General features: G+C 45.5%; 1 protein-coding gene across 2 annotated transcripts in view; it reads right to left on the minus strand.

The window, feature by feature from the left end:
• BAZ1B (bromodomain adjacent to zinc finger domain 1B) overlaps positions 1-25,536 on the minus strand; it is a 49,638-nt gene that overhangs the window by 8,495 nt on the left and 15,607 nt on the right. For both annotated transcript variants that reach the window (XR_010616026.1, XM_065695150.1), the window contains exons 7-15: positions 22,897-24,592; positions 18,487-18,625; positions 17,290-17,420; positions 15,674-15,785; positions 8,169-8,267; positions 7,557-7,734; positions 6,342-6,527; positions 1,992-2,139; positions 301-448 (exon numbers count right to left, since the gene is read on the minus strand). Coding sequence is in view for 1 of the 2 variants with exons in the window: in XM_065695150.1 (XP_065551222.1) it covers positions 301-448; positions 1,992-2,139; positions 6,342-6,527; positions 7,557-7,734; positions 8,169-8,267; positions 15,674-15,785; positions 17,290-17,420; positions 18,487-18,625; positions 22,897-24,592 (2,837 nt within the window). In the remaining variant the exon portion in view is untranslated. The remainder of the gene's footprint in view (positions 1-300; positions 449-1,991; positions 2,140-6,341; positions 6,528-7,556; positions 7,735-8,168; positions 8,268-15,673; positions 15,786-17,289; positions 17,421-18,486; positions 18,626-22,896; positions 24,593-25,536) is intronic.

A 25,536-nucleotide genomic window follows, 5' to 3' on the forward strand; every position in this document is an offset into this window, starting at 1 on the left:
TTGTTCAGTTGAAGAAACAACAGCCCTCAGCACACCTATCTCGGTCCATGATTAGTGCATGACTCTGCCAAATATAAGTTATTTATTAAAACTCCTGAGTTGTCATGGGTCAGTACAACACAGGTGTGCTGAACTTACAGCCTGGAAAAATGGCTTTCCTATTGTTCCAGTGCCAGGGAGTTAACCAGGCTATCAAGAACCTGTTCAAGGGGCTCTGTTTCACGCTGGTTTGGTCGTGCTGTGGAAGCACGGCAGAAGTGCGCACGGGTGGGAAGGCAAAGTGAAGAGGGAGGCACTCACCGGCCCCGCAAGCTGCGCCGGGCAGTGGAAGGCTGGCACGCTGGGCACTGCCACTCGCCATCTGGGATCTCATAGAGTGCTGGTCTCAGGCAGAACAGGTGGAAGGCTTTGTTACACTCGTCACACAGGATCAGCTTGTCATCCTCACCTAGGAGAGTGCAACACACTTGTAACTAGTATGGCAGCCTTGCTCAACCTGAAGAGCAGAAGCTGCCACAATGCTGGAGGCTAGGACAAAGCAGGATAAAGATGCAGAGTACCCGTTGATGGCAGGGCCCCTTCCTTCTTGGTTCCACCGCTGCAGTGGAAACCAGCAGCACTGAAAAACAAAACAATGCAGAGTCCCTTGCCCTGCAAAGCTTTCAGCTGAGGCAGAGGTAGAAACCTGCTAAGTAGGTTCCACCCAGGCTAGATCTCAAACCAAACACAGGGAAAGAGAAATTTGCTGCTGATGTGCCCAAGAGCCCCACAAGAAGTTATAATTGCAGGTGTTCTTATTATACCCTCAATCTGGTTAACCTGCACAGCATGTTCTTTCAAATTAAGGCAGCAAGCCTACAAAGAAAATCAGTATGCAGCAGAACTAGCCTCTCTGTGCTTCTCACTAATGCAGGAAAACAGGGAGACAGTCCCGAGCCAGCTTCTTTCATTTACTGAAGAAGGAAAACAAGAAAGTACAGAGAGCATGCCAGCACCTCTCTTTTCTCTAACATCCCAGTTCTTAAGTTCTGTGAAACTATGATCTGTTAGACTCAGGTAAGCATCTTCCTTACATCTGCCCAGAATCCCCTCTCAGCAGCAGATGGTACAGTTTTTACATTGGGTTGGAATATCCCTGAGGCTGCAGGGTGAAGGACATTGCACCGATACAGCCATTATTTCTTTGAGGAGGTGGATGGCACAGCCTTTTGGTAAGCACAAGTGGTCCAGCATTCCTGCTTGCCCTCATTTCCCACTAGTGTTTCAGCAAATAGAAAGTGAGACAAAAAGCACATGATGAGGCAGAATGTACTACCAAGCTCTTTTCTCCAGGCTTCCATCCAAAAGGAGAGGTTATGGCAGAACAAATACTAGCACTCTTGCTGGTGACACCCCTTCAACTCTCCCCTCCACCTGCAAGACTCTGAAGCCCTCCACACTACAGTGTGCACAGAGAAGGTAGACCCTTGTCACTTACTTGGTTACTTCCCCAGCTGATAAGGCTTCCAGCCCACCAGCAATTCTGCTCCCACCCTGGCCTCAAAGCAGCGTCATCCCACCTCACTCTCTCCCAAAGGATAACATCCTTCCCAACCTCTCCTTATTCATTCCTTCTGTAAGAGATGGGATTAACTGAAAAGGCTCAGAAACCCACAGACCCTTCCAATTCAAAAATGAAACCAGGAAATGGACAGTGACACAAGTGCTTCCAGGAAGATTGTTGATGACTTGTGCCCAAGTACCCCAAGTACCGAGGGGACAGCAGCTCTGCAATGTTCTGCAAGACTGTGTACTGGTTTCGTAAGAACAGTTTATTGGAGTCAGGGTCAAATGCTTCTGTGAGATCAATGCTTCTGACTGTAAATCCTGATGCTCAAAACTCAAAATACAGCCAAAGACACTGACAGACTGCAAGGGCATGTTGCCTAAGCAGGGCATGGAGAGGTGACAGCGTCCAACTGCTACGCAGGCGTGGGGCAGGAATGCATTACCTTTCTTGCGACACACTTTGCATCTGGCATTCTCTGCTGACATATCCCACTTGATACAGGCATCCAGCATCCCGAGCAGCACGTGCATACGGGAGAAGGTCTGGGCCTCACGGATTGCTGTCTTCCACTTCTCCATGGCTGAAGCAACCTGCAGACAGACCTAACAACTTACAACGAAGCACACAGACATAACTTGCTACAATCTGAAGACATTTTTAAATCCTTTACCTGGGGCCCGTAATAACCAAAGCACAACTCTCTGTTTCTTTCCTTCTATACAGCCTCAGCAGTCCTATTTGTGGCTTATTCTCTGGATGGGACAGCTTGTTCATAACTGTAGAGCCCTTTTGCATTTCACAGCCAGGCTGAAACAACCTACGTGAAACTCCAATGAATTCCTGCTCTGAAAGTCTAACCCAAATAATCATTAGGCTAACAAAATAAAAGGCAGAAATCTAGCACTGTAAAATGCTGGATGGAAGTTAGGAGACAGCTGGCAGCACAGCTCAGCATGGTGGAGTGGAGCAGCCTATGCTGCCCTCCCGTGGGTACTGCAGAGGTATTCCAGACCAGCAGCAAGACCCACCACAGGCCTGGTCCTGCACGCTGGGCAAGGGGGACCAGGGCATTGGCTACCATCAGGTTTGTCAAGCAGAGCATGTGGAGCTCGGGACAGGAAATCAGCCACTGTCCTGAGACAAGATGAGTTTGGAGCATGTGAAAGTCCAGAATCAGCTGCAAGATGGGATGAAAGCATTAAACCTGAGGCTGGTACCAAGGCAACTGTTGGAGCCTGCATATCTCAAGTCACATGTGGCATCTCACACTCAACTCTGAAGTTTAGAAACAACACTGTGGTAAATCACAAATGCACCAGAACAGAGATCCAGAGCCACCACATGCTTCACTCCAATGTTAATCCTTTGCTTTACAACAATGAGGTGATGGCCTAGACGTGACAGGGACATAATAGGACTCAAGTTAATGTTCTTCGACCCCAGGAGAGTGAAAAAAACAAACAGTGAAGTGTCAGATGGGAAAATCTAAACTCTGCAGCTGACAGCAGTTTGGGAGCCAAACAAAACCCAGGGTTTTTGCAGAGTTGCACATTCTCCTCTGACTGAATTTGAGGAAGCACAGCATATATTAGACGCTTGGAAAAACACACAAACTGTTATAAAATGCCAACATCCTTGCTGCCATTGCTAGTGTGGAACCTGGAGTCCGAGACATTCAAGACAAACGGAAACCTGCGCAGCCTCCTGCGGCAGATCACACAGCCCTGAGCTATTTGCAGAACATTGTTGAGGTGCTTCACATACTGTGCAATTGATTTTCCAAGTAACTGTTCCTGGGTTTTGCTGTTAATATACTGGGTAACTGCTGGGCCAAGATAAATCTGCACAAGCTGTTGGCAAGTTTTGCTTAGATTTTTCTCCCCAAGCCTGTGGAATTTAGCAGATTTTTAGTCTTGCTTCCCAAGCATCATGAGACTGTGGCATTTTAGCAGTACCATTATCAAGGGAGTTCAGACTGCCAACTAGGCAAACAGGAGACTGAGTTACTTATATACCCTCCTGACTGGAGAGGAGCAATCTAGCACGGAAAACAAAACATACCCCACAAAAATCCCAAAGGAGAAGTCCTCAGTCACATTTCAACTTCAGTGACAGAAACCACCTTGGGTAAAGGTGGACAAATCTCCAGCTAGAAAGGTTCTCCCCTGGTATCCTAGGCAGATGTGGAGCTGCTCTTTGAGGTCTGCAGGTGAGGAATGACCCTCTCTAGGCTTTCCCATCACCATCGAGAAGGCCACTGAAAGCCAGCAGCAGCTGCCCATGCCTATGCAGTTGTGACCTCTTTGAAGCGTGACATCGCAGCACATCTCCTCTCCTGCTCTGGGACAGCCCAGGGTGCTGCTGCCACTAAAGTGGGAATGTTTTCACAGGCACAGTGGCACCAGAAACAGCCACAAGCCTAGGCTGCGCTGCGACCTCGAGCCCAGCCAGCAAGAACCCTTGGTACACACATGTCAGCAAACAGGGGCCTATTGAGCCATGACTTGTTTCTCACATGGAAAATGAGCAAATAACACACCACAGGGCTGCAATTTCACTCCTATGGTCTGTGAGTCTATTAAGTGTGTTTCTGCAGTAGAGCTATGCTTCATTTTACCTGCTATGGACTCACAGCTCAGGTCTGGCTCTAAAGGACTTTGCAATTCCTGACCTATGCAGGAAGTTTGTCTCTAAAAGCCTAACAGTCAGATTTTTTCACTGGAAAACTGTATCTAAGATCTAGGCTGCTCTTTCAAGTCATCTCTAGATTTTCTGCTTTGGCAAAAAAGAAAGCTCAACCCAGATAAACAGAAGGCAAACAGAACAAAACAAAAACCCCAACTAAAAAGCAAGCAAACCAACAAACCAGCCCCAAAACTCAACAAAATAAGATGGACATTACTTGTACCATCACAAGCGCCTAGAAAATTCTGAGCCTGACAAAGAGAGCATTGCCTAAATGCATGCTCCAGCACCACTGGCACACGACAAAAATCAGTGCTCTGGAGGGAGGCTGGGACAACTGCATGCTTGGACTGGCAACACTTCCATCTGTGCCCATACAGCTGTAAGGGGAGCTGCAGAGCTGAGCATGCAGTCACCAGAGAAACTGGGTGATACCAGAAAAAAATGCAAAGTAATTTATGATTGCAAGCCCAGCAATATTCAGAAATCTTGTTATCCAGCTGGTTCACAGAGGAGGAAGTACAAATCAGGATGTTTCCATCACACAGAGAACTTTACCTAACTAGGCTGCTGTAGCTGGAAGTTATGCTTGGTAGAACCAAATATGCTGAAGTAGCCTGGCCTTCCTGTAACCAACAAGGCTCTGTAACTGTGTCGTGAAGTAGGAAGGCCATGCTCTAAGGTAGAACAGAGAAACTACCCAAACATTCATGGTCAATATGGCTCCATTTTCAGGCAAATAAAAGTTTGGGTTTGAAATCTGGTAGAACTTTACCAATAGTAGGGATGTGACCAGGGATCATACTGCTAAATTACTATCCATTTAGACATTGTAGTAAAGCTGATGTTACCACTAAAGTATGCTCCACAGCTATAACCCTAGCCTTTATAGCTGTAAGACCCAAAAGAGTAAGGTTGCTGCAGATACAGGAAATGTGATGATCCAGGTCCTTTTTGTCTCAGACATAACTGATTCCTACAGCTCTGCGTTCTGCTGACAGCTTTTAGGAGGAGGCAGGCTTTCACTCCCCCTGCACTAAGGGCTGAAAGATGCAAAGTTAGCAAAGTTTAAATATTTCAGGACAACTGAGTAGCGTGAAAATTTCTAGTGCCTATCTGAATACCCTGCTAACGTGGTAATGCCACAGCACAGCAAAGACTTGATGTTCCAGCAAGGGTCCAGCATAAACTGACAGGAGCTTTAAAAAACCTACCAACCAAAATACCCAAACCCCCACACCCCAGCAGATAAACAGTATTGTATACTGGGAATTTTAAATGCTTCTGTTGATTCAGTTCTGATCTTGCTACTTCTGCTGAAGTCAGTGATCAACCTGGGCAAAGCACATTGAAGGTGGCAGTGGGTAAAGTCTTCTAACACCCTATTCACCTTAGTTCATAGAAGCTACTCCCAAGCACTAGCATCCATCCCTCTTCAGATGAAACACTAGTACAGCTCGACTGCCTGTGGAACCAACCAAACCCTCCACAGCAATCCTTCACCCCATCTAAGCTTCAGTTTGGAAGGCTGGATATTTATCCCCACAATACTTCTTCTGTACTGCAGCCACATACAGCTTGTGTGCCCAGGTATGCAGACATGCTGTGTGCAACCTTCTGTTTGCCATCTTGTGTGGGTGTCTCCATGCACATGATGATTTCTGTTGCTTCCTGCATAATGCTGAGATTTACTCTAACCTAAAGCCCTTGCAGTCCCCAAAACCTCAACATGTCTCTACTTCTCTTTATGGACCATGAGTCCTCCCTGATGGATATAACTCCTGTTACTTTCTCTATAAATGCTCCATAATATGCTTTTATTAAAGTACCCAATTTGTGTGAAGAAACTTCACAAAGGAACTCGGATATTTGACTTCACCCAATTCCTGTTTACAGAGAGGAAATTAGCTGTAATTCCTCAGTATGATATTAATTTTGCCAATGCTTTTACTCTTCAAAATAAATGGGGAACACCTGGCCCCATCACCTACACTCCAAACTTGGAATGGGGAAAAGCCACTCTGAATTTAGTACGTAATAAGATGTACTGTCCCTGCTCAAAGACGTACATCACAAGACAAAAACAAAGACCTGAAGTGAACAATACCTTTGCTTCTTCTGCCATTTTCTTGTCTTCATCAATCTCCTCAGCCTTGGCAACATAGTCCTCTCCTTGATGCTTCCTTCTCTTCTGCTTGGGGGCCATGAAACCTTGCAGAAACTTCTTAACAACACCAGCTTGGAGCGCAATCACACACTCCCCAAAATCCTTCAGGCTCTCTAGTGAGTATACCTGTTAGGAAGAGGATATGGTCATGTAACAGCTGATGTTACTCTCCCTTCTGTTTTAGGTAGGTCTGTCCTGCAAATGGATACATGGGATTCTTAATACAATGTCGTTATCTACCATACTTGGTTGTGGAATCAGCGTATTGCTGCTGCTTCTGCTAGAGTTCAGATACAGCTGATCGTGCATAATACTGGTCAGAAAAAAGCATCACGCCTTGAAAAAACAAATAAAAAACCAAACACACCAGAATTCCCCCAAAACTCAAATCCACAATGACCAAGCACTAAGCCATTCTTCCATTCCTATAGTGACTTAACTCTTCCCCTCCTTTTAACACTTATGGTCTCATCTACAAGTGGAAGTCTCTACACAGTGACTCAGCATGTAGCCTCACCACAGCTTTCACTATTTCAAGCCAACATCATTTGGCAGGAGGAGCACACACTCGTCATGGGAGTGTGTACCCTACCCACACCAGTCAGATCTACCCCCTCCTACAGACACTCAGTGCACCAGTAATTCTCACATGAGTTTGGCTGAACTAGCCAGCCCACCAAGATTTCATACTTCACTGCACAGTAACTTTCTCATGCTGATATACCCATGAAAAGAACATCCTTTAGGTCCTGGAACTGGGACATAATCATCATCCCAGGCTAAAGTGGTCTGAATTTACCAAAAAAATCCCAAAACCTCCAAAGTGGAAAACTGCTCTCACCAAGATACGCTGGCTTTGATGCAGAAGCTAAAAAATCACCTACAAAGAGGTCTGCTAATGCTCCATAAAGAAGTTCACTACTACATGAAGGAGACAGGACAAGTTAACAGCTGTGCAGGACACCTAGCTCCCACCTACACCAAACAGGCCTCAAGCCAGCAGCTGTGTAATCTTGAAATAAAGAGTTTAAAAAGAAAGGGCACGAGAAAACTGATTGTCCTGATCTTCTTGTCTGAGGAGAACAAGAATCAAGACCTTCTACACAAAGTGCTCATGCTTGTCTTGCTCAGTACTACTTTTGCCTGTTCACTCACTCTTGCTTCATATTCTGGTGTCACGTCAACATATCCCAGGCCTCCTTTCTGCAGCCGAGTCGCAACCTCAATTAGATCACTTCGGAGGTAGTTCAGCAGTTCCTGGTTGCCATCACAGGATTTGAGGCCCAAGTTCTGTTTCCGAGCCAAATGGATAGAATGTGTGATGTCCTGATACCTGGAAAATCAAAACCAACCTTTGAATACACACAGGCTCCTGCCCCATGAGCAGGAGTGGGGGCGCTGGAGCAAGAATGGTATCCCCTGTGATCTCCAGGCTAAACCAGTGCATAAAGTTCTTTGAAAGATACTGGAAAGCACGTGGCAGTTCTGGCTCTGCATGAAAACGCTCTGCCTTTGTTTCCAGCTCCAAGGAGGAGTTTCAAGACTGAGAGAACCTCTTCAGAGTTGAGAGCACTGGCTATCAACAATCTGCAGTTACTGCCCAAGAAAACCAGCAATTTCTCATCCTCAGTATCCTCCCCTCTTCAGCACAGGCACAGTCAAGACAAAGTGCAGAATGCTGCTGCAGGAATGGAAATGCTTGCTGTGAGAAGGACACGCTTTGACTTGGAGGGGGCACACAGAAGATTAAAAAAGGAGCAGGCTCACCTTTTCTCCAAACGCTCCTTGAGCTGGCTCTCTCTTACTCCTTGTGGGTGCAGGCAATCCAGCAGCTCATCCAAATCCTTTTGATTGTCACAGAGAAACCTGAAAGACAAAACATGCATCAGCATCAGCCAGTGTGTCTCTGTGGCAAGACAACTCCTTCCAAAGGGTGCACAAGTATTAGAGGGCAGGGATGACAAGTAATCTGTATCCCAACCGCATGGAGCAAGGTGAAATGCTTCCAGTAATGTTGGCATAAAAGCTTCCTGACTCAGACTGGCCTCATTTCCAGGTCCCCAACTGTAGTGAAATCCAGGGTGAGAAAAACAAAATCAAAATAAACATAGAACTGATTTTCTAGATTTTTCCCTGTAAAATTTATTGAAACACTGGCACTTGAATTCAGTCATCTACCCCAGGGGTTAGATTCACTAAGTTGCAGTCTGTTTAAGTAATCTGAAACATCATTTCAGAAGTACCAGAGAAGATGAATATGCCATACACTGCACAGCACAGAAATTCAATTGCTCTTTATGCAGACCCTTTAACTTCTGTTCACACAAGAAGTCCCTGTATTACCCACAGGGCATGTCCTGACTCCTACCACGCCTGCACATGATGAGGATTTGTGACTGTGAAGGCCATGCTCTCTACGAGTACAGAAGTCCTTGCTGCTAAGAAGCTTGCCTTAACTTGAAACCTCAAATGCAGTAAATGAAACCCACACTCATTAGCTTTAGACCTCTCTGCTAAGGAGGTCCTAGAGGCCAGCAGCAGTGACCCAGCAGTTAGCTGGATATAAAAATGGAAAGCTTTTGCAGCTATCTACACAAGGCTTCCCCTCTGCAATTCCAGAGCACAATCGATTCTTAGTGCTGGGCTGTAGCTTTAAGCTAACTTTCAGACAGCCTGAATTTCTGTTCTTTTCCTCTTTCCCCCCACCCAACTCCACCCTAGGATGCCATAGAGCCTCCTCACCTGGTGGGGGCCAAAGCCTATCTGAGCTGTAGAGCTCATTTACAGCAAATGAGACTGACCACATCTCCCAGAAGAGAATTGCTACTTAGAAGAGGGAAGTGAGGGAGCAGCAACATCAACCCTTTACGGAAACAACTGCAACGGATCACTATGTAATCCTCACCAGACGGAAAGAGGACTCCAGATCTAAATTTTCTTCCTAGGCACAAATTCAGATGAGCCAAGCAACAACTAGAGAAAGTTGTTCTGGCTCCTCCTGGAATAAGTGTCCACAATGCTTATTTTTCTGGCAGAAACACTTACTAAATATCATACCTGAAAAGAAAGTATTTCAGAGTTTTCATATACTCCTACTAGGGGAATGGCTTCACATTTAGTTAGAAAACTAATTACTGTAATAAAACATAGAATTCATTGTTTAAAAATGGAGGAAAAATAGTTTCTTGCCAGTCACCTGCTTCAGTACACTCCAGCCCTCTTTTAGTACACTCCATCCTCACTTTGCACACTGGGATCAAATCTCTTGGCCACCACTACCCTCCATATGTCCTCCCTGTGAGAAACAGGACAGAACGGCTCTAGATCTCTCACCCACTAGAGCCTACCACAGGCACTTAAAATGTTGCAGCCATGGGATCTGACAGGCAATTCCCAGATTCACTGGAAGGTCTTCTGACAGACCACTGCAAGGACTTGTGTTTCTAAGTCTACTGGACTTCTGCTAAATAAAAGAGAAATTTCACAGAATATTTGCTATCAAACCAACCCAAACCATTCTATGAAATTGCTTCCATTCACTTGAGGCAGACCTTGGGACTGGCCCTAAGCCATATTTCAATATGAAGAATCTGTCATGATATAGGAATAACACGAACCAAGCTTCAAAACAGTTGCCCTGCAGATACCCAGGAAAGGACTATTCCTTGGGCATGCTGAGAAGGTAGCCTAGGTCATGATGAAACAACACGAGTCGCTGCTGGCGGTACACCACTGGATCCAGCTGGAAAAATATCCAAAATGACCATGCCTGAGCTTTGTCAGCTTCCCCCAACAGCTGCAACTCTAAGGGGGGAATCCCCTGCACTGTTGTGTCGTACTGTAAAAATGAAAGGGCCCTGGAAGCTGTCAGCACATGGCACTTGGATTCTCCAGGGTTATGTGGCTTGGGGAAAGACAGCACAGGCTGCCACCAGTGTGAGAAAGCAGCTATCATCCTCTCACAGTAGAGCTAAGACCTAGCACAACTTTGTTCTTGCTGAAAAGGAAACAGGGCAGGGAAGTAGAACATCTACAACAGGTACTTGAGTCTTCCCAATTCACCCTGAGAGCTGGAACTGGAATTTCTGAAAGACAGAACTGTTCTATAGCAGCTTGAACTCCAATGTGCAAAATGGAAACATATCAAAGAGCCACCTATGTTGGTTTGAGAGGTGACACCTTGCTGCTCTGTGCAGCCACAGCTCCTGGTTCTCAACTCAGCTCCATGCTCTCCATCCTACCTAAAGAAACCACCTGCACCTCCAGCTAGGGCTCAGCCATCACAAGGCCAGGAGCATGGATATAGTAGGGCAGGGCTTGCATTTTAAACATGGGAGGCAACAGGGCTATGAGCTTGTGGCTCTTGACAAGAAGGAGAGGAAGCCAGCTGGTGCCCTTCATGTGGTCTGACACAGAATTTACTACTACAACCTAGAGTGATGGGAAAGATGCCTTTAGGAGAGTCAAGACCTCATAGGTCTTCAGACTGATCAGTATGCACGTTAGGTTGAATAGTCCTACCTGTTCTCAGGCTACAAGGAACAGAGAAAGGTCTAAAACCCAGAGTGAAGACTAGGGAATAAAGAAATCAAGAGGACAACACCTAGAGGAGCCCAGAATCAGTACCTGCTCTGGAGGGTTGGAAGAAACAGGGAAACTCCATCTGTAGAATATAGGCGTGAGAATGGAGTCTGTCAGCACCCACTCATGGTTAACTCACACTGTCTGCGGAGGGGACCCGCCATATCATGGTGTATTCCTGATAGATGAAGAACAATGGGAGTTACTCTGCAGAGATGCCACTGTTGCCAAAACTCAACTGCGTTCTTATCAGGATGAGCAAGAAGTCTCCTGCACACTCACATACAGTGATCAATCTGTGGCTTTTGCAAAGAAGCCCAGTACGTACAGGGCTCCCCAAGTACCACAGGACAGGAAGAGACATTTCCAGGGACCACATGCCCAGAAGTTTTAAATGGGGAGATTTTTTTAATAAGCATCAACATCAGTGGAAGCGGCAAACATTGTTAGAAATGGGACTGGTGCATCTATCTCGAGAAGACAGAAGTAACCAAGCTTTTATGATTCTGAATGAGAACAACGATTCAGCCTCTGCACTTCTAGGACAGAACATTGGGCCCTCTTCTTTTGGGGGACAAATTACTGAAAACAGAAACCACTTGCATAAGATACTGTTTCTGTAACTCTTGGCAGAAGTATGGAATTTATTGCTCCCTTTATCAATAACCTACCAGCTTCCATTCTCAAGGACCGAAGGAGCAGTTTCTGTGAAATCCAACCATTCACAGTGTTAATGTGGTGTTAACTTAGTGTTAACTTTAAAGTCTCATCACTCCAGAGCTTAAAAGGGTAAAGCTGAAGATGCTCTGTGTGCACTGTGAGGCTACTCTCAATCCCATATTAGATGTATGACTAGGAAAGAGACGTGGCAGGAGGTAAAGCAGACTTATGCAGCACATGCTTAACATCACTAGTTACAGCTCAGCAAGTCCTTGTACCTAAACCATAGGGAATGGAGGTATCCAAGGACCTCAGCGGTCTCAAGGATTCTCAGGATGCACAAGGACAATGTGCAAAGAGCAGCCAAGGAGGAGACTCTTCCATACCCATCAGTGCTCACTGGAGTCCTTGAGATTGGAGAGATCAACAGCCAAGGCGAAAATGAAGTAACAGGAAACTGGATTTCCTCAGAGAGGAGTTGTAGTTACTGTCTATCCCTGAAATAACAGCTCTTAGGTTGGCACTTGCCTTTTTGTAGAAGCTGACCTGTAAATGGTGACAGCTGTCAGACAGGTACATAGCAAACCTAACTGCTCTTTGCAGTTCCAGAGCTTTAAGTGAGTCTTTCAGCTGAGGAAGCTTCCTGCTTGTCTGTGGAAATGGCTTTAGGTTGCCCTGTCACTTACGAGAAAGCCATGCAGAGAGCACAGAAGAATGGGTAGCTAGAATTGGTTATGTTTCCTTTGAAAAGCTGCCACTGTGCCCCCTGCTCACTTGAAGGGGTGAAGGCCTGCATCTGGCACAGATCTTCCAACTGCACCGCTCTACCCATTGACATCCTGACACTGCCAACCTGCCTGGCACGACACCACACACAGGCATGATGCTCTCAGTGAAGAGCTGGCACACGCTGGGACTGTTAAAAGTTCTTCCCAGCAGGTGCCAAAACCGACAGAAATCAAAGACACTGGGACAAAAAAAATAATCCACCCAGCTCAGCATCTTATTTCTGAGTGAAGAAAGGGCAGAGCAGAGATGCAGTGACGTTTCTTTGATCCGCCCCTACAGATTTCAGCATCTGTAGGTTTGAGGACCTCCTTGGGTGCCAAGACAAGAACCTTTGTGCTTAACACTCCCCAATAAGCTCCTCTTGCAGCAATTTGTCCAATAGGTGCTTTGAAGAGGGAGGGACTTGGAGATCCCCAGCAGCTGGTAGCAACTGCAAGATCTGAATGAAGTGGCACCTCCTTCTCTGTTTCAAACCTGCCATTTGCTAGTTTAATTTCCTGATCCCTTTGTTCTGTATCAAAAGGAAATCCTCTTTCTTTAGGAGACTTGCCTGTTCTCCTCCAGCAGCACTCCCCCCCTTCTTGCTGAATGTACAAATTAGAGTATTTCTGTAATTTGTTTCATAGTACTTAGGCAATTATTGACTCATGAGAAGAGCTTCCCTCTTATCCTAAAGCAGGCTCAGGAACAACAGATATTGGGAAGCAAGACTGTTCCCCAAGGAAAGGAACAAAATGAATTGTTTCACTCTAAAGTCTGTACTGTATCATCCTTTTTATTTCCTTAATTTGACCCATGTAAATCTCTCAGAAAAAAGAAAGAAAAAGGAAAGAAAGAAAGAAAAAGGAAAGAAAGAAAGAAAAAGGAAAGAAAGAAAGAAAAAGGAAAGAAAGAAAGAAAAAGGAAAGAAAGAAAGAAAAAGGAAAGAAAGAAAGAAAAAGGAAAGAAAGAAAGAAAAAGGAAAGAAAGAAAGAAAAAGGAAAGAAAGAAAGAAAAAGGAAAGAAAGAAAGAAAAAGGAAAGAAAGAAAGAAAAAGGAAAGAAAGAAAGAAAAAGGAAAGAAAGGAGAACCTACATATTATGGTCACTTCATTCAAAGCAGCTCTTCGTAACAGAATGTAACTCCATCCTGAGAGCATACAGGACTTGGTTCCAGGAGCTTCTGCTCCTCGGATGGATGCTGGTTGTACTGTAAAGCACTCCCAAGCTCTGTAACCACTCTCATCTCCCCCAGCATGTCGCTGACAGTTGCCAACCTAACCGAGCAATTCAGCACTGTCATGTAAAACACTATGTTTTCTCAAGTTCAGCCTGGAATTACAAGTTACAGGGATTCTGTGTCACTTAACTCATCCAGTTTAGCTGTATCTTGACTTCAGCTCATAGCAGCATGCACTATTAATTTAAGCTACTGTTTTCCTTATATAATTCGTCCTTCTGGAACACACATCTGCTAAATGAAGATCAAGTATTACAAGAGGCAGTTCGCAGAGCAGAGAGGACTTCCCTGTGGTCCATACAGTTCTCAACAACTTCCCATTTAGCACCCTAGGAAAGCCCAACTGCTTGATATATGTTGTTGTGACAAGATGTACATAGGGTTGTTCAGCCTGGAGAACACAAAGCTCCCGGGAGACCTTACTGTGGCCTTTCAGTACCTTACGGGGGCCTACAAGAAATCTGGAGAGGGACTTCTGACAAGGGCCTGTAGGAACAGGACACAGGGGAATGGCTTGAACCTGCCCGAGGGGAGACTGAGATGAGCTCTTAGGCAGAAGCTCTTCCCTGTGAGGGTGCTGAGGCGCTGGCACAGGGTGCCCAGAGAAGCTGTGGCTGCCCCATCCCTGGCAGTGTTCAAGGCCAGGTTGGACACAGGAGCTTGGAGCAAGCTGCTCCAGTGGAAGGGGTCCCTGCCCATGGCAGGGGGGTGGAACTGGATAAGCTTTAAGGTCCCTTCCAACCCAAACTATTCTGTGATTCTGTGATGACCAGACTGAGAAAGGGAGGAGAGATCTGTCATGGCAATATTGACAGAGTGAAAGTGTGCGCTCTCTCCTACGGCCTGCCAGCAGTGAAAGAGAAGGGGCAGAGAACTACAGAGAGAGAGTACTCAGTACTGATGGTTTAGATGAACGAAAGCATCTACCCATTTCAGTCTCTTTGACAGTTTCTGGGGGACACAGGAACATCGCTAGTGAAGTATTTCTGACTCACGGCAGTGAAACTATGCTTTAGAGCTGGTGGTACTTATCAAAGATCAAATAACTCCGCTTTGTGGGTCAGAAGTAGAAAACTTGGGAAAAGCCACTGTTATCTAGAAAAATGCAGAGTCCTTCACTAGCAGTTTAGGAGATGAAGGTGTAGTCATTATTTCCTGGCCTGAGCAACAGTTAACACTGGAGATTTTCTTTAAAGATACAAGATGTTGGTAGGGCAAATTACTGGAACAAGTCACAATCACCCATGCTCTAAGTTAGAGGTTTAGATATGACTCACTTAGAAGAAAGACACAGGTGGCTATTGCTTGGCTTTGGGAAGCATTGAAGGGTAACAGGGTATCAACATGGCAGAATGATTTTGCCAAGCTATAATTATCACTAGCAACAAAAATCAAGTTGATATGGTGCTACAGGAGAACAAACGGACACCACTACAGTCTGCTGTGAAGACACTGACAAGGAGCTGGGGGATGGCTCTGCATGTCTCACATCATACAAGAGCATGCAGGATAAAGGCCTGTCTCCAAAGATCTCAATGAAGACTTTAATTTCATGTGCTTAAGGACCCCATGTGCCACAATTCAGGTCTCCTGAGATGAACCATGAAAGAAAATCCAGATACACTTAGCTAGGCCACTGCTCCCCTCCTCTGTTCTGGATGTTTTGGTTTTGTTCACTTCCCAATACCAAAAGAAGTGCACAGCAATTCTCTCAAATTAATACTTCTCCTGAATAGAAAGTATTTTAAAAGCAATATATCTAAATGGTATCTTACTAGCTTAATTCATACTGGCTCTGATTGATGAGATTGATTATTACAGTTCCACTGGCTCTTGGGACTGGCTGCCCTATTAGCCACTCACTACTAGTGGTAATAACAGTAACAGCCTGTGGAGCTGCTGAAGTGATCCAGCTGTTGAGTATTGGAAGAGTGGTGGTATAGAGTAGGGTCTATCAAAAGAAATGGGTCTTGTTTCCTGATCTCTGCCCTGTGAGTCCCTGGCAGCTAGAAAAGCTGTGTTACCATAAGTTCTGTCCCTGCTTGGGCACGGTGGTCTCCGCAGGCAGGTCTGCGGTGTGCACGGGCCTGTGCACTTTGCTCACTCTGCCATCAGCAGCTGTGCTCTTCCGCTTGTCTGCAAGAGAAAAACACAAACCTGAGTGGCTTCTTCTCCTTCCCCCCAGCAACCACGTGTGTTCTGCACAAACTCACCTACCTCCGGGGTAGGGTTTATATCCAGCATTTACGTGTCTGGGAGGGAAAACTAATCCAGTATTACCTCACGGTATATGCATTTATAGACATTAACAGAAAATTGTAACAGAATCTCAAAGAAAATACTGCATCTAAAAGCACATACATGAAATCCAAAAAAGCATTCCTGCTATTTTAAACACATAAAACTGGTTTTGCTTTTTAGCTATACACTGACAAAATACATTTAGAACTGAGTTATAAACAACATGTATTTGTGTTTCAGAGCATCTTAGATAGTAGCCTGACACGAATTTTATCCTTTGCTTATTTAAGCCTTTGCTTGTTAAGCTTTAAAATGAACATGCTGAAATCCTGCACAGTAGCTGGGTAAATACTCAGGCAGCAGGTAAGAAATGGAAGGAGGCTGGTGTGCAGGGGCAGTCTATAGTTGAGAGTTCACGTAAGAAATTACACCCATCTTGGACCACTGAGTGGTACCACCTCCAGCTTGACAAGCCACAGACAGCTAGGTTTGGCACTGTAGGTTTGTCCCGACCCATTCTTCTGTAGATGCCTACTCTGTCAATGCCCAAAGCACTACTGCTGGAGCTCTGATATAACCCAATGCACCCATCACATGCAGTGTCATTGCAGATGACCTCAATGCCAGCTTATGATGCTTCAGAAGCAAGAAGGACTGAAAGGACTGAAACTGCACTTAAGTCAGATTACAGCATACTCTTCCTTACCAAGAACTATTTCCACAGGAAAGCATTGCTCCCCTCCCCACAGGCTGATTTTTGTGTGTGCCCAAGCTCTGCCTGCAAGGCTCCACTTCACAGGCTCCAGGCTCAACTACAGAAGGAGCACCAGAACTTCAACCACCCACTGCACCTCACTGCACATTCAGTACAAGGGGAACAGCAGGCTGAGAGGACACGTGCAAGAGGACTGTTCGCCCAAATGGTCTCCCATCAGCAAAGCTATCGCTGTGTAGGAGATACCTACAGCTCGATACTATTTCACAGGTTAATCTGGGGCTCTTTGCACTGGTGGGACATTAGCACAATGATGGATGCCCTCACACTCTGCAACACACAACTGATCACCTGTAAAAGAAGTTTGGCACACTGCAACTCAGCAGGTTCAGAGTAAATGAGAGGGATTAGTCCACAACTGACATCAACCTCACTGCTTTTAAGAGAGGTGGTTGTATCCCGTGGCCATCATGTGGTACATTGTGGGCAGTCCCAAGACCTGCAGCAGCAGGACAGAGCATCATGAGCAGTCTCTCTTGTGTATAGGCTTCTAGGGTTTAAAGAAGGCTTAAATCAGAGCACCCCCATGAAAACAGACTAGACAGTTCTTTCACATCCACAAATCCATTCAGACAGTCCAACAGCAACAAAGGAAGCACCTACAGAGAGGCAAGCTGATCATACCTCCTGGGCTGTAGTCCTTTTTAAAATCTTCTTTTTTCTGATGGGGAAGGATGAATCTGTAGTCTATACTGTCATGTACCCAGCCCTTCTCAATGAACAAGCCAGGAACCTCATCCGAAAACAGCCAATACCTGTAGGAAACACACATGTTAACACATACTCTCTCCTCTCCTGGCTAGGTACATACATCTGCTTTTATTGGCATAGAAAAGCATCTAAGTGCTTGAGTCAAAGACTGGATGCATGTATATCTTTATATTAGCGCAGCTGAGAAACATGGAACACTTTCATTAGAATCCATTCTAAGAGCATTCCTGCACAACAAACATGAAAAACAAGACAGTAATTTGGTTATTGAGCAATCACAGAATCAGGATAGTTCAGGTTGGAAAGGGCCTTAAAGCTCATCCAGTCCCAATCCCCTGCCACAGGCAGGGACACCTTCCACTGGAGCAGCTTGCTCCAAGCCCCTGTGTCCAACCTGGCCTTGAACACTGCCAGGGATGGGGCAGCCACAGCTTCTCTGGGCACCCTGTGCCAGCACCTCAGCACCCTCACAGGGAACAGCTTCTGCCTAAGAGCTCATCTCAGTCTCCCCTCAGGCAGGTTCAAGCCATTCCCCTTGGCCTGTCCCTACAGGCCCTTGTCCCAAGCCCCTCTCCAGGTTTCCTGTAGCCCCTTTAGGCACTGGAGCTGCTCTCAGGTCTCCCCTTCAGGAGCCTTCTCTTCTCCAGGCTGCCCCAGCCCAGCTCTCTCAGTCTGGCTCCAGAGCAGAGCTGCTCCAGCCCTCACAGCATCTCCATAGCTTCCTCTGGACTTGCTCCAACAGCTCCATGTCCCTCTTGTGCTGTTGCCCCACATACGCCCTCTTGAGCTCTATCAGGACTGCAGGGGGGTCTCACCAGAGTGAAGTAGAGGGGTGGAATCCTGCTTGTCACACCACCCCTTTTAATGCAAGCATGCCAGAACTCCACCAGGTGGACCCTGACCCCCACAGGAAGCCCTCAACAAGCTGCCAGTGCAATCTAGTGAAGGCTGTTACACCCTATATACACAAAGCTGTCCCTTCTGCTCTCCTGCATGGTTCAATACACAGGAGTTCTCAACACCCTTATCAACCACTTCCTGGGGGCTCCTGTCTGATGAAGCTCCTCCCAGAGGACAGAGCTGGCAGCTGGGGATCTTCTCCTTTCCCACCTGTTATGATTGCGATCAGTGCCCACAGGGGTCCTGCGCATCACCAGCTTTGCTTTGGCAATCCCATCCTGGAACGTTTTCTCAGCTGCAGCTTTATGCTTCCGGATTCTTTCTTCCTCTGCTTCTCTCTCCATCCTCACTGTTGGAATTAGTACAGAGAAGTAGTAACTTTCTTCTATTGTATCCAGACATCAATATTCTCTTTTATTTGACCACACCATGGGGGTAAACCCAATAAATTATTGGTGACTTTGGTTAATTTTCTTTCAGCATAGGCACTCACCACCCTTCATCTTGCTCTCCACCCACCATTCTACAAAAAGAATCAAGAATTGTTAATAAGTCAAGGTATAAGGATTAACTGAGAAAAGTGGAAAGCCTGGATAAAACATGCTCGTTATCATTCCTCATTCTATGTCAACAGTAGCATCCACTGCTGTGCAATCCCATGTAACAACAGGGCCAATGACGTTTAGCTACAGCACAAAATACAACAAGGCCTGCCCAAGGAGTCCAAGCGTTGGCAGCGGTGCAGCTGTCACACCGGAGGCCAGCGTGGCTCATGGATGCCTGGACTTCTACAGCCACAGCTACAGGGACTGCTGCCCCCACAACCTCACCCACTGGAACACCAGACCTGGCACTACCTCGCAATAGCAACCGGATTACAACTCCTCACATCTTATGCTTTCCCACATAGTCTATAATTTGAAGAACATGAAAATAGAAACCTTAGGTTTCCAACTCATGACAATATCAGGATTTCAGTAACTGTCAATATCCACACCTGCTGACAAAAAAGAAGGGAAAGAAAAATATGAAGTGGCCTAAATATTCTGGCATCACAGGGTCTTACAGAACAAAACATGTCCTTTCACGTCTTTAGGTAAGGAGCAAGCTTCTGCCAAGAGACAGAACATTAAGGTCAATAGGATTTACACTTCTCATGATTGTTCAAGAGTCTCTCTCCACTTCTGCCTATCTGAAGAATGGATGTACTTTCACCAGGACAAAAAGGAATAAAACATCCAACTGAGTCACACTGGCTCTCCAGAGCCTGATTTCAGCCTGACAAAGACATCACCCCTTCATAACTTGTGCAAAAGGCTGTGGGCAACACTCCTGTATCCTGAGAAAATGCAAATTAAAAAAAAACAAAAGGAATGAAGAAATGAAGACTTCAGAGGTCAAAGCAAGTATATGGAGGTTGTACACTGGCTGCTGGCCCAGGGAGAAAGCCAGCTTCTTGCTAGGACTTCTCCCAGGGCTACTACCTACTCTCTCTCACAGCCATTTTCTGTATCCAGACAGGTTTGGTAACAGTTGATCAACAAATACCTGGTAAGTCTCTGAAGTCCTGCCACTGTCATCAATCCTGACTGATAAGAGGAGACATGCTGAGCAGCATACCCTTGCATGTGTTACACCAACTCGCTCTATCAGCTTTTATATAACAACATACCAACAATATACCAACTTACACTAACTGCAGCATGGCAAAACCATCCTATGAATCTACGCCTGCCAGACACAAGCAGCTGCACAACCCACATCCCAGAATCCTAGAATAGTTTGGTTTGGAAGGGACCTTAAAGCTCATCCAGTTCCAACCCCTGCCATGGGCAGGGACACCTTCCCTAGTGCAGGTTGCTCCAAGCCCCATCCAACCTGAGCCAGTGCCTCACCACCCTTATAGTATGTCTGTAAATACCAACTCCTCCCTAAACCTTATGACTGCTTCCCTATGTTGAAGTCCTGAAATCAGAATAAGGCACTACAGTCACTCTCACGGTACCAAGTGGTTTGTGTCAGCTAAATCTGAGTCTCACAAACCACATCACAAGGCCCACACTACAGGAAGTACCATCCTCACCTTCCACTAGGAGATGGAAGTGACAGGATTTCTCCAAGAATTTCTCCCCTGGACACCTTCTCAAGACTTGCTGCCGTGCCTGATGCTAGCACAAGGGACACCTCCCTCCTCCTCAGAACCCGCGCCTCAAGAGCCATGACTACAACCAAAACCAGCCATGCTGCCAGCAAACTCCTCAATGCTTACAACCTGGGATACCCTGCGCACTATGAGACAGGTATTTTTTCTATCTAACCCAGCTGCAGCATGTATCATCAAGTGCCAGAATAAAGAAGAGACAAGGAAAGAACAGAAACTCAGATTTATCTATATGCCAAAACTATTAACCAAAATGACACCAAGTAGACACCAAACACCAAATTAGACACTAAACTAGTGGCTTCCTCCCTGCACCTCACTTTCAGTTGTGATGGAAAGCTACTTTCAGTTGGTACTTTCCTCTAGCAGGCTTCATTAGCTGCATAAGCTTCCAGCTTTGCTCTCCTCCAACAGATTGTACAGGAGCTGTTGCTTTATGGAGTGATAAGGCAAAGAACAATTAGTGCTGTAGTAACACAGAAATGAAAGCAACTTGACTCTTACTATCAAGAAAATACAGATATTAATCACGTTATTTCAACAGGAAGTTCTATACTGACTTCTTTTGAAGTCAAGAAAGATCAAGAAAGGCCCATTTATGCTTTCTTACACTGGGCTCTTTTTTGAGATGAGACTAGAGAGGCAGCACTGGCCTCAACTGTGACAGGTTTTAACTAGAAAGAGGTTGGTGCTCCCCATGTTACAGATGATACCAGAGCAGTGGAAAAGAAACCTCTGACTGTGAGATACATATCTCTAGATATGTAAAGAGCAGCTGATGACAGAACACCTGTTGTGCATTGGTCCATATATATGTATATGAATATAGAACCACTGCACAATAGGTGTTTTCTCAGCAACTCCTTTTACTTCCCCCAGAGACACTAGCATTATTAAAACCAAATGCATCTGAAGTGCTGTGAAAGCCAGTATGCTGAAAGAGTCCACAGAGAGCCTGGGCAGAAGCAGGAGCACCCTGATGCAGCTCTCATTGTGGTTCCAAGTATTTTTCACATACTGAAGCCATACCAGCCCCCAGGCCTGAAGTCCTGAGCAGGCTACCCCTGAGCTGCTAACCTTGCAGCCCTAACTGGTGCCCATCAACACTAACCACAGTTGTTACCCCAAAAGGCTACCTCTGGGCCTGAAGCAACTACTTATTGGGTAAAAGCAGCCCTGGATGCCTGAAATGTTGGCGTATGCTTCGTGGAAAGGAAGCAAGATGGATTCAAACCATAATGAACGGCTTAATCCTTTCCTTCCCTGCTAGAGGGACATAGTTTTCCTTGTGGAGTGAATGAATGAATTAAATGAATGAAGAATGGATTAAACTTCCTCAGCAGGCAAGTCAAATTATTCTTATCTCCATCAATGTAGTCTTGCTTTTCCTCACATATAACTAGCGGAAAGCGTCACATGAGAGCTACAAGAAATATCCAAAGGAGCAATGTCCAAAATATATCAAGTTTTGCAGTAGAATCTTATCATGAATTTGAACTTGTGGTCAAAGCAACTGGAACCTCACAAAACTTGGGGCCACAGCCCTACAGGCTGTAGCTCTTTGGCATTTTGTTTTTTCTGGAGAAGCAGGACAGCACCCCACATCTTCAGCGGTTTATTGGCACTTCTGAGACTTGCAGTTCTTAAAAGAAGGTCTGAAAAATCTATTTACTGCCAGTGTGAGGCCAGTGCCTTACCTTAGAAGCCTCAGGGTATTACACGCTATTCACCCACTCCTGGTCTCTAAAACAGACACTCCCAGATCATAGCCAAGGCACAGAAATCATGCTCCACATGGGACTGTTTGAGAAGCGAACTAACAACCCACATGAGCTAGGCTGTCCAGTACCCACATCTGCAACCAAAACAATCCCTGACGTGTAATTCCAGAGTATTCCGCTCTTCATACTTCACTGTAGCAAAAGGCACTATTTCCTCAGAGGCATATGGAGTCTGGCACTGAAGCTTGTGTTTTGCAGAGGTCTGAGCAGACAGCTTATACAACTCAGTAACTACTTAAAATGAGAAACTGTAAACTGAAATGTGTTGCCCAAGTCCTTATCTGGGAAGTGGGCTGCTGGCATCAGCTTGACAATGTGCATGGCACCAAGACCAGCAGCAGCCGCAGGAAATAGGTTTTAGACAGGAAGTATCCCCTCTATACCTAAAAGTCAGAATATATTTGGATGTAGACCAATATTTGTTGTTTTCCGTTCTCCAATCATCTTGGGCCTGACAGAATTAGAAAGATACTGAACACTGCTCTAGAATCAGTTACTGCTTTTTGTGAACACTCCAGATTTTGAACTGCAATAGGAATCACAGCAGATGAATCACAATTCTCCAGTGAGGAAATCCCTTAAAAGCAGGTAATACTTTTGAGAACAGGCTATTGATTTTGCCATTAACTTATTCACCTCTACTCCACAAGTGCTCTAATCTCCTGGCATTTTTCTTACCTCTCATTTGTATTTCTTGTTGCTCCCTCTCTTTCTTGGCTTGGATGGCAAGAAGGCGCCTGCTCTTCACAGCACTGATCATATCATCAGCTTCTATTTCAACCCTCTGCTCTATTTTCATCATCTCATTTTTTTTCTTTTCGTTTCTTCCCATCATGTTCTCATCTTTCCCATTCTCCTTGTTCTTGGCCACCATTTCTTTTCGCTTTTGTTTTTCTGCTCTCTTCTTGTCATTTTCCTCCTTCAGGATAGCAAGCCGCTCCTTCCACAGCTCAGCCGACGTCTGCTGCTTGGCCTCCACGTGGTCCTGCACCGAGTATGTCATTAGAATCCGGTGGCACAGGGCTCCAAGTATGTGCAATTTCTCTTCAGGAGTCAACTCGAAGAACTCAGATGTCTCCAGTTTCTCCAGAAACTCATCCTGTACTTCATTATCTTCAAAAGCTGCTGAATCCTTGCTTTCATCTATGTTATCCGAGACCTCACTTTCCTCTTGCACATCTGACTTGCGCAGGCATAGGCGAACCAACTCAGAAGCAGAGTGCAAAGTCAGTGGTATTTCAGAAAGCTTCATTCCCAGCTCAGCATAATCTTCAGCAATTTCATCCTGCAGCAGGGTCTGCAAGAGAATGACCAGTACTCGATTCAAATACAGGAAGCCTCCCTTTTCTGCACAAAGCGCTTCCATGAGGGAAACTGCTGTGATGGGATATTGAGCATCCGGCATCAGTAACCCTGAGTAACAGCTCAGGAACTCCACTACCATGGCAACATCCCCAAAGAGTGTATTAGGAAGTCCTTCTGGAGTATCAACCAGTTTAAAAGTAGGCAAGCTCTTCCCTTTCAGATCTTGGTCCTCGTATCTTTTCTGTTTTTCCAGTTTTTCCTTCATCTCCTTCTCCTTTCTCTCCTTTGCTCTCTCCTTCAGTTTCTCTTTCAGCTTTTCCCTTTTCTTCTTCATGTACTCCTTTCGCTGCTCCTCTGTCATGGTGGCCCATTTCTTCCTGTGCTCTAGAAGCTCATAGCGTTTCTGTACTAAGCCTCGCAAATCCTCTGGGAGACGGGCACGATCCTCATTGGAGAGTAACCGAGCTGTTTTGGAGATGATGCAAGAAAGAGCACTTTTTTTGTCTTCCCGGTCTTTGTTTTCTTTGTAATAGGCAATGAGATGGAGTGCTGCAGGAGGCAGATGTTTCTGCGGTTTGCTGGAAGACCTAGGGGTGCCTCCTGAACTCCTGGGAGCCCTGGACACCTTAGTGGTACCTTTAGCCATGTCCAGTAGTGTCATTTGTTTCATTTTCATCTTAGGGGTCTTCAGGCCTTTCCTTGGAGACTTTGATTTCCCTGATGACTTCTGCCCATTCAGAACCCTTTTGCCTCTTTGCTTTTTGTCCAAGGATTTGTTGCTGCCCTTTCCCAGTCGGCTCCTCTTTGGAATGTGAAAGTTAGAACCAAGTTTAGCTGGTGATACAATTTTCATCACTTCTTCCAGCTCTTCTTTAGGAGATTTTGAATTCTTAGAGTTTTTCACCTTCAGTGGAGAGCCAATAATAGATTTCTCCAAATGCACGTGGCACCACAAAGTAGGACTCAGTGGCTGGCCCAGGGATGATCCATCAGCTTTGGACTTCTTAGAAGGCTTTCTGTCAGGTGATCGAGAGTTCTTCCTCTTGGTTGAGGGGTTGAGAGTCATATACTAAAATTAAAGAAAGAATTCATTTATATTAACATTTAAAGGTAACTAAAAGTATCCTTTCCTGTCAACTACTTTTGCCTATTTTTACTTTTGATGTACTTTTCCAACGAATAGGGGGTACTCAGTACATGAAGGGTAACAGGCCTCTGCAATAGCTTTCAACATTCTGCACCGCAGTCACTACGTGGGTTCGGGAGTCATCAGCTCACTCCAGGAAGTTCACATTTAACTTTAGAAACAGAAATACTACGAAGAATTTTTAAAGATTCCCAACTACATTACAGAAAACCTGAACAAGTTGTGGGGAGGGGTTTGCCTGGAAAATGCTGACATTCATTGCAGAAACAAGGCCTCTGATGAAAGACTTCTTCATGAATCACGGGGGGGTGCAGCCCTGGATCCCACCCTGCTCACTGCCCAGGGGAAAACCAAAGGAGCATCTATGGGAGACAGGGGTTCAGAGGCTGGTTTCTGAACTGCCTGAAAGAACCCGGAATGAAGGGTGGGGGGTGGGGGAGGGGGGGTGTGGTGCAGGATTTGGCTCTGAGGAAGGATTCTGTTCTGAAGCAATGTAACTGAGCAGTGACTGGTTTTAAACTGCTGAAATCACCTACCTGACAGGGCACTTTTAGCACAGAGCAGTTTAACCCAGAGCCAAAGACAGACTGATTTCAGAACTCTCTCAGCATCTCAATTTCAGTTTCAGAATGCACCCAGAATACTAACATATTTCAAGATGCAAAAAATAAAATACATAGATATAACCTTTATGGGCTAAAAAAATTTAGATTCCTTAGCAATAAAACACCTCCACTGCAATAAGTCCAATAAAAGGCACAACAATTATTTCAGAAGAGACATACAGAAACACGATCAAGTTATGACTGCCAGAGGAGCACTGAGATTTTCTGACTCAGGGATGGTCACTCTTGAAGGCTTTGTTT

Source organism: Lathamus discolor, chromosome 14, assembly GCF_037157495.1.
Source record: "Lathamus discolor isolate bLatDis1 chromosome 14, bLatDis1.hap1, whole genome shotgun sequence".
Classification (NCBI taxonomy): Eukaryota; Metazoa; Chordata; class Aves; order Psittaciformes; family Psittacidae; genus Lathamus; species Lathamus discolor.